The sequence below is a fragment of the Pseudorasbora parva genome, chromosome 22, assembly GCF_024679245.1.
Source record: "Pseudorasbora parva isolate DD20220531a chromosome 22, ASM2467924v1, whole genome shotgun sequence".
Classification (NCBI taxonomy): domain Eukaryota; kingdom Metazoa; phylum Chordata; class Actinopteri; order Cypriniformes; family Gobionidae; genus Pseudorasbora; species Pseudorasbora parva.
The window spans coordinates 5,616,752-5,629,752 of record NC_090193.1 but is presented as its reverse complement, the minus strand read 5'-3'; the positions used below and the strand labels follow the sequence as shown (position 1 = coordinate 5,629,752).

The 13,001-nt window shown below is 39.2% G+C and overlaps 1 protein-coding gene across 5 annotated transcripts in view; it reads left to right on the top strand.

Annotated features, from left to right (window-relative positions):
• The window catches only part of kif21b (kinesin family member 21B), a 132,820-nt gene that overhangs the window by 54,321 nt on the left and 65,498 nt on the right, over positions 1–13,001 (top strand). For all 5 annotated transcript variants that reach the window (XM_067432080.1, XM_067432078.1, XM_067432079.1 and 2 more), the window contains exons 4-11: positions 1,595–1,744; positions 3,273–3,407; positions 3,723–3,890; positions 4,784–4,899; positions 7,057–7,252; positions 10,155–10,344; positions 11,902–11,965; positions 12,051–12,275. In XM_067432080.1, coding sequence (XP_067288181.1) covers positions 1,595–1,744; positions 3,273–3,407; positions 3,723–3,890; positions 4,784–4,899; positions 7,057–7,252; positions 10,155–10,344; positions 11,902–11,965; positions 12,051–12,275 — 1,244 coding nt within the window. The remainder of the gene's footprint in view (positions 1–1,594; positions 1,745–3,272; positions 3,408–3,722; positions 3,891–4,783; positions 4,900–7,056; positions 7,253–10,154; positions 10,345–11,901; positions 11,966–12,050; positions 12,276–13,001) is intronic.

The window sequence follows — 13,001 nt, the reverse complement described above, 5'->3', positions numbered from 1 at the left end:
CAAACGCAACTCGGCCGTCATCATTATGGCCCCGCCCACCGACTCTATACATGATGTGATTGGCCCGTCCAGAGTGAGGGGAATACAGCTCAGAAGGGTATTGAGAGTTCCTAGACGACACTTGCGGGCAGATTAAATTTGCTTCCGCTAGAGTGCGTCTAGATTTCTAGGCTAGGTTAACATGGGAGCCGAAATAGAAACAGACACACCACGCAGCCGAGACGCTCACAGTGTGTCCCCGGCCTTAGCTGTGTTGCTATGTGTCATGATTAAGCAGTTGAGTAGACTAATAGCACTCTGTCTAGAGTGAACGCTAAAGAAGTGTCTCGCTTATGATAAATCTATCCAACGCATCTGCTTTTTTTGACATGATGCACCACTGTGTGTGTCCGTCTAAACTGGACTCAAAGTAAACATTATAAACTGATATACTTGTCTTTCTGAACGGGTGCATGATGATGATGATGGCAGTGAAGCTTTGCATCACAGTGCCCTGTTCTGTTTGACGTGTTCATGCTCTGTTTATTCTTTGGTCCAAATGCAGTAAATTTAGACTTGCACTTCAGTAAACCCAAAGCTGTACAGTAGCCACGCCCCAAACTCTCGCCATTGGTTGAGCTGGAAAGAGACTGCCAGATCTGAGCGTACTGCTCTCGATGTTTTGATGTTTAAACCCATCAATGGCATATAGCAGTCATTGAATAATAAAAAAATACATACTTTAGCTTTAAGTAGAATGACTGAAATAGTATTTTCTTCTAAAACGTAGTACATTTAATCTTTTATCTGTCTACTATAATCCTTTTTTACAGTATGTTGGGAGATGACTGGAGTCCCAGTGTCTTCTTGACTCCATTTATCTGGGCCTCATCGTCTCGTAATGAATGTGATTGAGAGGGACATGGAGAAAACCCCCTCTCAAGTCCATATTTATTCACTATCAGTCATTAGCGCCGACATCAGGCGAGGAGGAGGCGCTCAGCTGCCAGGGTGTACAGACAGCAGTGTTGCTGTAAACCGATTACCCCCTTCCTCGTGTAAAGTCCTGGCTTCGGTAATGAGTTTAAACCTGTAACAGGGCTTTTTAACGATCCGTGCCGCTTGCTGTCTGGCAAAGGCTGCTGTTTGTTCAGCAGAAAGGCGGCGCGCCGCGGTGGAAGAACTCGTCAGATTTGTCTCGCGTCCTCGGCTGTGAACGGACGGCGTCCCTCGGGGCGGCTTTAATAAGGCATTAAGATGCCCTTATTTCATTAGTCTCGTCCTTTCCAGAAGTCCTTTTTGCACTTTGTACATTGTTGTTCTATGTTAGCAGTTTGATTTATTGCTTTGAACCCTAAATTGATTTTATCAAGTCCCTCTGTGTCACTTCTCCAAGTAAGGGACGCTAGAAAAAGCCCAGTACGCTTCTGTCTTTTTTCATTCTGTCTCCAGTTGCAGTCTTGCTGTTATGTCGTGAATTACGTTATCATTATTCATCATTTCCTTGTCCATCCGCTTGTGTGGTCTCAGAGCTTCCCGGGGTTAAAGATGCAGGGCTCTGGCCTTTGGACCTTTGCCCTCTGAAGGTCACAGAGTGTGTGTGTTTATCTTGCAGCTCTATAACGAGGAGATCCTGGACCTGTTTGATAGCGCGCGCGATCCCGAGGCCCGAAGCAGGAAGTCCAACATTAAGATCCACGAGGATGGGAGCGGAGGGATCTACACCACAGGAGTGACCTCACGGCTGGTCAGCTCAGAGGAGGAGGTCAGACATCGGTCCGCTGCGGCCTCGTCCAACCAGGAATCATTTCTCTACATGAAAATAAAATTGACAGCATTTTGTTTCTTTAAAAAAATATTGTATTTTTGTACTCGGTTCATCAGTGCACACCTTTATAAAAAATATAAAGCTGTGTATTAGATAATAATTAGAATTTTGCCATTGTGTAAACAGAGAACATTTATTTAATAATATATTATATTAAATATATTGCAGCTAGACTTGCAACAAGCTAGTAGTTAAAAACTACATTTCAATCAATCAACTTTATTTATATAGCGCTTTTACAATGCCGATTGTTTTAAAGCAGCTTCACAGTGTTAAACTGGACAATATTGCAACAAAATTTGTTTTATCTGTACAGTCGCTCTAAAGAAAACAGTGATGTTATCAGCTTATTTTAATTTATCATATAGCGAAAATGTTGGCAGATCAATATTATAGTTTATAGAATTAAATAAGACCTAATAAATTAATATTATTTGTATATTTAGTTGAATAACTTAGATCATAAATTTAGTGTCCACGATTTAAACCAATAATAAAGTAGAACGCACCATCGTTTTAATATAATTAGGTTTAAAACACAGTGACGAACTGAAGCATTTAATCAGTATTATAATTTTGTAATTAATATGTATTGTAAAAGTGTATTATTGTTATTAATATTATAATTTTATTTTGTATATCACTGCAAGAAGCAATAGCAAGACTATTATTAATATAATTATTTAATAACAATGTTTAATAGTTATACAACAAACAATATAATATTAATAATTATTATTAGTATTATTAGTAGTATTAGTTGTATATATTCAATATATATATATATATATATATATATATATATATATATAATATATATTTTATATATATAATAAACAACAAAATATTAAAAATTATACTAATAGTAATGATTTTTAATAGATTTTTATTGATAATTTTTTTAATTATTATTTGTAATAGTAGTAGTTGTTGTTGTTTTGTAGTGTCTATTAAATATTAACAACAATTATTTAATATAAAAGACAAGTACTACTACTATGATAATCATAGTAATAGTAATATAGCAAATTATATAATTCTAAGTATTATTATCATTATTAAAAAAAATATATATATATATACACACACACACACACACACACACACACAATATAATACTAATACTAAAACGAATAGTAATATAATGTTATAATATTATATTATTTAAACATTAATGTTTGTTTTACTGTTAAAACACATAGGAAGTAGTAGTTTTTGATAACTTCTGTGACTGCTTCACTCTTCAATATTTGCCACTGAATATTTGTTTTCACTCAGAAAAATGACACACCACAGAGGTTTAATGCTCTGCAGATGTAGTTTCATTGTATTCTTCATGTGTATGTGTTTTAAATGGCTTTTATTGAGATGACTTGAGCTAGACAATAGAAAGCTTTGGTGACTAGAATAAGCGGTCCAGTGTAGTTATTTGTGTCACCCTCACTCCTGCTGAACTTCTCCTCAGCTCCTGCAGTGTCTGAAGCTGGGCGCTCTGTCCCGCACCACCGCCAGCACGCAGATGAACGCCCAGAGCTCCCGATCTCATGCCATCTTCACCATCCACCTCTGCCAGATGAGAGTGTGTCCGCAGCCACAGCTGGTACGGCACCTTCATCAGCTGCTTTAGAAAACAAGAGCTGATAATGCATGTGAATATGAATTAAAGCTGCATACATCATATATACTGGATTACAAAGCCGTTAACAAGTACAAGCAGGTCGCAAGTTTTAAAGTCTTACAATCAGACTGCTGCGGTACGAAGCAAAGTAATTATATAAAACCACTGGCATTAGAAACGTCAACACTGAACATGTCCGTGCAGAGTGAAAATGCAGAAATGTTGAAGATTGCAGACGTGATTCTGCATATGTGATTTAAGATCATTGTTTCTTCCCTCTCTCCTCTCTCGCTCCAGGTGAACGGAGAGATGAACGGTGTGTCTGATAGCTCCATCTCTCAGCCCGAGTACGAGACGCTCACTGCTAAGTTTCACTTTGTGGACCTGGCGGGATCAGAGCGTCTCAAACGCACAGGAGCCACGGGAGAGCGAGCGAGAGAGGGCATCTCTATCAACTGTGGCCTGGTACGCAGACACTTCCAATCCCAACTATAATAGAGAGAGGACCATTGTTTTGATGTTCTTTTATAGTTCAGATAGGGAACAGACACTACAATTAAAAACTGAGCTGAACGAGAGTCACAGCACAGATCAGCAGCAGATGTCACATGACGAGAGCGAGACGAGCTGACTGACAAGATGGCGGGAGATTTGGTTTCAAAGCCAAATGTAAAAGCTCCTATTGGGCAATATTTTAGATATAAACCCAATGATAATAGGGAACCTGCCAATATTAATGATCACCTATGTCTGATTAAGGTCACAACACTTATAATTCACACACACACCTTTATGGTGTATACCATGCTTACTTAAGCAAGTAGATGTGTCCACAGCTTTCCCTAGCTTCGTGAGAGTGAGTAGACTGAATCATTTTTTTCAACCATGACTAGATAAATGCTCAAGAAAGTTCTCAGATGAGAACTAAGCCAACACCTCAGCACCATAAAACTGGCTTCGTCAGGGATTTTCAAAATACCAGGACTTCATTATCATAATTGTGAAGGTCCTTTTAGCTGAGTCGTGTCTTTCCAAGTTAACTATGGTGGGATATTCGCATCGCATTAGTTGTGCCTCCTCATACATTCATCACTGCTGGGTTAGAGTAGTTGTCGGAGTAGATGAAGGGAAGTAAAGGTAATTTCATTGTGGGAGAGTTGTGAAGAAGAGCTAAAGCCTGGAGGAAAGCCAAGAAGTGCCATTGTTCTGAGCCGAATAGAGCTCTATTGTTTTTAGAGCCTACTTACTCATTTGTAAGGGAGCCCATTTAAGAGCTTTTAATCTTAGATAGCAGCATGCGATGGAGCGTGACCAGGTCTCTCTCTCTCTGTGTGTGTGTGTGTGTGTGTGTTTGGCAGCTGGCCCTGGGTAATGTGATCAGTGCATTGGGAGATCAGAGTAAGAAGGCGGGTCATGTGCCGTACAGAGACTCCAAACTCACACGCCTGCTGCAGGACTCACTGGGAGGAAACAGGTAACATCTTGTATACACACTTAAACATCATAAAGCTCAAATTATACTTGGTTTTCCATGCACAGTTGCACATATAGCTTATGCAGGCAGTCAACGCATGCGCATTACAGTAGCTTCAGTCCCTGGACAATCTCTCACCACAAGCTAGAACCCATAGACATATCTTTATTATCGTTAAGCCTCAGTTGAACTTTGAAAAGCGAGTTTTTGTTTTTGAATATCAGAATGTTGCGGTAAGCTCACTGGGCTCTAGAACAGAGCTGCTGTGTGGAGACACGTGTGCGTTTTCGTATCATACTAGGTGACTACTGTTCTTAAATTAAGATAATTATAATTACTGTAGATTAACCCTACCCCATAATTTAGTCTTTTAAGTTATAAAGTTATTCAAGTAGTACTGAAGACAGCTTTGATAGTTTTTTATTCACGGGGACCTCCTGTAGACTTCAATTGTTTTTAGAATACGATTATTATTATTATTATACCACACCTCCTCACACTATTATTATACCTTTTGTATGTGAAATAAGACATTGTTCAGTCTCTTATGTAGCTTTTAGTTCCCCAAAAACATAGCAAACCTAGCCTGACGTGGTCATACTCAATTCTAGTCAGAATATGAGTCTGATGCTCCATTGGGCTGTGATTTTGAGGCGTGTTTCAACCAAACCAGGAAGGACATCAATTGGATAGACTTACAACCAATCAGAGCAACAAAGTGACGCATTTGTCATGTCAACAGAGCTCAACTGCACTGTGTTGCCAAGTCCGCGTTTTTTTCAGCGGTTGTTTTCTATGTTCGTGGGTTGAAGCGACTATTATGTTATATATAGACCCATGAGTGCGAATTTTAGCTGGCAACCTTGCCAAAGTAACACACATTTCCTCCCCGAACACCATTTTTCCCCCAGCTATTGTTTAGGGCTGTTGATCTGTTGAACTGTTGATCATCTGTCCGTCATCGTCTAAAGCCCGCCCTGATGATTTTATTGGTCAGAACAGTTTCTGTTCGGAGATAATTACTCCTCTATGGAGCGATGCCAGACCGAACTGCCCGACCTAAAAATGTTGTGGGCGGGGCTAAGTTCGGCCGGCATCCAGGCTATAGCAAACCTATGTCATATTTTTAAATATTTTTAATTTTGTTAAATTAGGATAATAATAATATACTATAGACCATCCCTGCTTCTAACCCAACCCATTACAGACTGTTTTATTATGTTAAGTTTATCCCTTTTATTTGCGTGAAACAATTGATTATTACTTTTACTTGGAAAATAACTTACTATAGAGTTTATAGTCAGGGTGTGTGATTAATGTCATTCATAGGATTATTTTATAAATATTTTTTTGTATACATGTAATTTATTATTTATTTATTACATTTTATTATTTTATAATTTGTATTATTTAATTATATTTATTAGTTAATTATATTTATTTTATTCTATTTATATATACACAATCTATTTTTTAAATAACAAAAAAAGCCTTTTGAAATAATTAATCTCAGTAAATTAACATTAAATTGACAGCCGTAATTACTCCAGAATTTACATGTGTTGTGGCATGACTGAGATCATTTGTAAATTTATTTTATAATTAAAGTATTTTAATATTTATTTTTAAATGATTAGTTAAATTAACATTAAAATATCAGCCCATTATTTCCATGATTTATTCACTATATGAAACTTTATCTTGTTGTAGAAACAGTCGGTCTTGCACTCTTTGTTTGCCAGCTTGGGATGGTTCATGCCCTTGTAAACATTGCTGTGCACAGTGCAGTCATTGTGTTGAAGGTTAATGCATGCTCTCAGTGCACTGCATCAGTCAGTGTGGACGCGCCGTGTCGGGTCACTCAGCCCACAGTGGACGGCACAGACTGCCCATATATTCTTATGATGTGGGTTCAGAGGGGGAGTTGATTGAATTAAACATGAGGGACTGCAGACAGACAGTGGTACTCAGTCCCAGCCGCATCCACGAAAATATGCGGGCAGCGTGTGTGCAGTCCATGAGAGCGTTTGAGTTTATCCGTCATCTGTGTGTGGGTTTTATCTTTCTGTCTTGTCTGTTTGTTTGTGAAAGATCTCATAGACCCTTCTGAAGTCCTGTCTTCTTGCTTTCTCTTCTGCTGTGTATTTATCTGCGTAGTCGGACTGTGATGATTGCCTGCGTGAGCCCCTCTGACCGTGACTTCATGGAGACGCTGAACACACTGAAGTACGCCAACCGCGCTCGCAACATCAAGAACAAAGTGATCGTGAACCAGGATAAAACCAGTCAGCAGATCAGCGCCTTACGAGCAGAGATCGCACGCCTTCAGATGGAGCTAGTGGAGTACAAAGCGGTGAGGAGGAGGGCCTAGATGGTTCTGGGACACACACACACACGTTTGTTTTTGCGAAATGTGGTGACATTACATAGACGTAATGGTTTTTATACCATACAAACCATATTTTCTATCCCCTTACACTGCCCCTGCCCCTAAACCTACCCAACACACACACACACACACACACAAACACACACACACAGCCCATCACAGGAAACATTCTGCATTTTTACTTTCTCAAAAAAAAAAAACTCATCCTGTATGATTTATAAGCATTTTGAAAAGTGGGGACATGGCCAATGTCCTCATATTTCACCCTCTCCTTGTAATACCTGTGCCATACCCATGTCATGACCTACCCATTATAATCAAATCAAATCAAAATTTATTTATATAGCACATTTAAAAACAACACAAGTTGACCAAAGTGCTTTACAGGCTCCACAGTTAAGTAGCGTTTAACAGACATCCATAGGGACAAAGCATTCAAACCACATATAACTAAGGACAACTAAAGGCAACGGAAAATAAAAATGTCTTTAACATAGACTTAAAACCAGCGATGGAGTCACAGGACCTGATGTAAACCGGGAGTCCATTCCAGAGCCTCGGTGCCGCCACCGCATTATACACATAGTGTCCTTATATTTCATAAAAACATGCCCCCCCCCCCCCCCCCCCCACACACACACACACACAAATACACATATAAAACCCTCAAATGCATAATGCAACCCACAATGAAAATTCTGTCATCGTTTACTCGCCCCCATAACATGAAAAAAACTGTGGAAAAAAAGATGTTTTGTAGAATGTCTTTGCTGTTCATTCCAAAACAGAGTTATTGCACTGGGGTTTTTAAGGGTCTAAAATTACAAAATAAAGTACATAAAATTAGTCCATAATACTTGTACACTATATTTAAAATTTGCTAAAGCCATATGAATGAGGAACAGCCACAATTCTTTTTAAATCATCATTAGCTGATGATTTCTCATCCAGCAGAGTCTTGTGACAATTTACAATATACTTGCACACCTCTTGAGGGTTAGGTTTTGGGACCTTCGTGGTGGAGTTTTACCTACAAATAGTATGTCTATGAATTTGTAGGTAACATGTCATCATGAATGGACCATATGCACGTTTACTTCTTGGTTTTTGATAAGCCAGCCTGGGCATTTCCGGTGAACTGTTAGCTATCATTCTGTACTCGCTGTACATCGACACACATCGACTTTTTAACGTTGTATTTATTCTTGAATGCAGTTATCACACTTGTATAATTTGCCAATAAACCAGTTTCACTGTTTGCAATAAAGATTTGAAGCTAATAGGAACGTTGGAATAAGAAACTCGGTGTCTTGGACACGCACACATTTTTCCAGCACTTCAAATGTTATTTTTAATGTGATGACCAAAAACAGTATTTGGTCACCCTTCTTTGACTGCCACAATTTTTTGTTTTGTTTTTAAAAACGATGTTTTAAGAAATCCTAGCCTGGTTAAAACCAGACCTTTCTCTATAGTAACTGAGTTATGGTCTGGCAAAGCTTCATAGACAAATCATTTCCAAAGGGGTGGTCACCAACGGACGTTACTCAAATGCCTTGGGGCGCAATTGGATAGACCTAGAACCAATCAGAGCGATGAAGGACATGACGATTGCAGAGCGGGGAAACATCTGAGACTCTGACAGCAATTCTTTGTGATTTGGAGGAAGATGTTGCAATGGCTTCTGGCCACTTTTGCTGTTGTTGTAAAAGAAATATGATAACAACATTTTAGCAAAATTTGGAAACCCTAACAGCATCTCAGACCGACTGAAACATCTCGGACTGACGGTCGGACATAAAAATATCAAGCTCTGATCGCATTTGACCCCGTTTTAAGGCATTTGTATTGCGATTAGAACGCGATTTGCAATATTTTGAAAATATAATAATATTGAGGAGTCTTTGGATAATTGTGCTATCCAAAGCTACCTCAGGAAATTAAAGAGACAGCCACACCAACAAGTGGCATTTACCGGAAGTTTTCCAGCTGGCTTAAAATTATTGCGTAAGTTTGTAAGAAGGTTACGTGCTTGTGGTCAATTGGTTGCAAATTTGCATGAATTCGAATGATCTCTTTCATAACTTTTTGTATGAATACCTTTTGAAGGTCAGGTGTAGGGGTGACCTTCATGATGACGGTTTACCAACAAAACATACGATTTTTGAGCAAGATCTTACAAATTCATACTAAATTGCACAACTCTCCATCTTGCTTCCGAGAGGATATCCTATGGGCTTACAATGATATTTTTCATTTTCGGGCATCAGTTGAAAGACTCAGTTGAGTTGTTAGAATAGCAGACGTATGACACATGCCAGGATGTTGTTGGCAGCAGGAACAAGTTAGAGTGACAGTTTACTTTAAATGTCAAAATATCTTATTACTCGTTTATTTTACTAGAGAGGAAACAATTCGAGCTGACATTAATGTCTCATCAAGCAGCTAAAGAATAACTTCCTCTGTTACTAAATCAAAAAGAGATGTTACAGTAGTGATTCTGGTGATACTCTTTCATGCATACACTTGTTATTTCTTCTCTTTCCTTCACTGCCACCCAGTTGGAGCTCTAGAAGTTTATGTAACAAGTCCAGGAGATTAGGATGGCCGAGCCGGATAGCACGGTCCAGCTCATTGGATCTCGCTGGAGTTAATGGAGCGTAGCAGTAGCTTAGCGCCTCAGCCTGACCTGGATGATAAACGGCCACTGGAAGAAGTTAGCGATTAGCTGTGATGGCGTTGAGAGAGTTGAGCCGTCCTGACAGAGAGACGGAGTAGGAAAGAATTGGGGGCTGTTGCTAGGGTAGGATGAAGTCAATGCCTAGGTTTCTGTTGCTCAGTCTTTTGCTCTTTGGGTTTCTTTCAGGGAAAGCGAGTGGCCTGTGACGATGGGTCCGAGGGCTTTAGCGATCTGTTTCAGGAGAACTCGATGCTCCTGAAAGAGAACGATACTCTACGTATGCGGGTCAAAGCCATGCAGGAAACCATCGACCACCTCAACACTCGAGTCACCCAGCTGCTCACCAACGGAGTCAACCTGCTGCTCACCAAGACTGGTGAGAGACCCCTAGTGGTTGGAGAGGGCATTACCATTGAATCATTGTTTTCAAGACTCAGATCAAGTTCAAGTTCAAGAGTTTTATTTGTCACATACACAGCTATACAGAATACAACCGGCAGTGAAATGTAAACAGATCAAGTATTTAGGAACAGCAATGTATTATTACTCTGTATTTAGCTAGTTTAGTTGGCCGCTGAATATTTCATTATTTCTTGGAATTGTATTGTTTGTACTCTGAGAAAATATGTATTTTGTTAATACCCTTGAAAAGGTTTGTAACCAAGTTAATACTAATTTAGTTTAGTTTTAGAAAATGCATCTTTTGTAACACTTTATTTTATGTGACATAGTGACACATAATACATGTACTTAGTAGGGCTGAGTAAAAAAATCTATTTGAATCTATTCTCTAATTTAGCTTATAAATAGCTGTTATAGCATAGATTTGTATAACTTTTGAAGTAACTACAAACCACAGCTTCATAATTAATAGAGACGGTATGACTGACACACACACACACGCACACACGCACGCACACACGCACACACGCACGCACGCACGCTCGTCTGGTTCACTATCTTTGTGGGAACTCTTCATAGACGTAATGTTTTTTAACTGTAAAAAGCGTATTTTCTATCCCCCTGCCCCTAAACCTACCCATCACAGGAAACATTCTGCATTTTTACTTTCTCAAAAAAAAAACCTTCATCCTGTATGATTTATAAGCCTTTTGAAAAGTGATATTGGTGATCTCAGGTTTTACTATCCTTATGGGGACATTTGGTCCCCACAATGTAATCTAAAGAAAGACACACACACACACACACTCACACTCACACACACACACACACACACACACACACACACACACACACACACACACACACACACACACACACACACACACACTCACACACTCACACTCACACTCACACTCACACTCACACTCACTCACTCACTCTCATTAATGCATTCAAATAAATGTAATGTAGGCCTACTATGCTAATTAATCTGTAGTTGATTTATAACAAACAGAAATATGTAAGAAGTGTTACGACCCACAGACCATAACTGCTGAAAGTGAGCTGATTCCTTCAAGTATTTTACAATCACAAAGAAATGCACTTTTTCTTTAGAAAAAAATATCCCACCTTTAATATTGAACATAATCGTAATCGAGTAAAATGTTCAATCAACCGAGATTTTGATTTTAGGTGTAATTGTTCCAGCCCTACAGTAAATTATGCATAATCACAAGTACCTAACCCGAAACCAAACCCAAACCTTAACAGTAATTCTATAGTAAGTACATGTAGTTCATTAATATTAATCAGTACTTAGTTGAGTAAGAGAAGTGCAATTACGTCAACTCTAAATAAAGTGTAACCTATTACACTTACGCAATGAGAACCGTTTGGGCTGACGGTGGAAAAGCGGCTGTAGTTTTTGCTATGAAAACAGAAGCTGGCGTGGTGTTATAAAACAAACAAACACACTGCATTATTATTTGTCCTTCCTTCGATGTAACTAAATACATCGCTTTTTGTGCAGGTGAAACGAATGAGGAGATTGGCAATCTAATCCAGAACTACATTCGAGAAATTGAAGAGCTGAGGTAAGAATAGAAGTGACACTTTTGTATTTGGGTGCCGTGTCTCAGCAATAAAAAAAGCAATGACTCAACTCTCTGTCTCTGTCAGGTCTAAGCTGCTGGAGAGTGAGGCCATGAACGAGTCTCTGAGGCGCAGTTTGTCTCGCCTCTCCGCGCGCTCCTCATACCCCGCCTCCCACCCGTCTACTCCAGTACACGCTCTAGGCTCCTCCCCCTCTGTTTCCATGGATGCAGAGATGACAGATGTGATTCGTCAAGCCAAATTAGATGTGGAGAGGCTAAAGAAGAAAGAGAGAAATCAGAGGAGGAAGAGGTGAGGTCCGAGGAGCAGCTGAGTGTCTGTACATGTGTATATGTGTGTTATGTAGGTATGATTTATTTTATTATTTGTTTAATTATTTATACAGTATTAGCTGTCTAATATAAATCACTATAACCAATAGTATAGACCAGGGGCGATTCTAGGGTCAGAGCTTTAGGGGTGCTGAGCACCCAATGAGCCCCACTGCCACCAACCTAAAGACACCCGTAGAGAAGAGAAGAGGATGACACCATTTGCTATGCGGGGATGTTTTCAATTTCCTCCTTAACACATACATTTTAAACCACAAACTACGGAGTATGTTTTGGACATTATTTAACCGTGTAAAAGACTAAAATTTTACATTGTATATAACACAATTTCTTACTCCAAGTTTTTACTGAAGCACCCCTAAAAAAGGGGCTAGCCTCGCCCATGCCTACAAGGAAAGCAGAAAGCTGCATTTTGTCTAGCTGAGTATTCCAGCCATCTGAAACTTTTGAACCACTGTTCTTGAAAGACTCTTTTTTTGTGTGCCAAACTGAGTATGAGGGTATTGAGACAGCTTTAACTGTTTAGGACCAGTGTCCTTATCCCCTAAGTCTGAACAGCTCTCTTCTGTCTCTGCTGCTTTGGCTTGGTGCTCTCTCATTTCTTTCACTAGTCAATTCCCTCTCATCCCTTATGGACTCTCCCTGTTGTTTTCCTCCTCCTTTATTATGAAAAAATGTGGTGTAA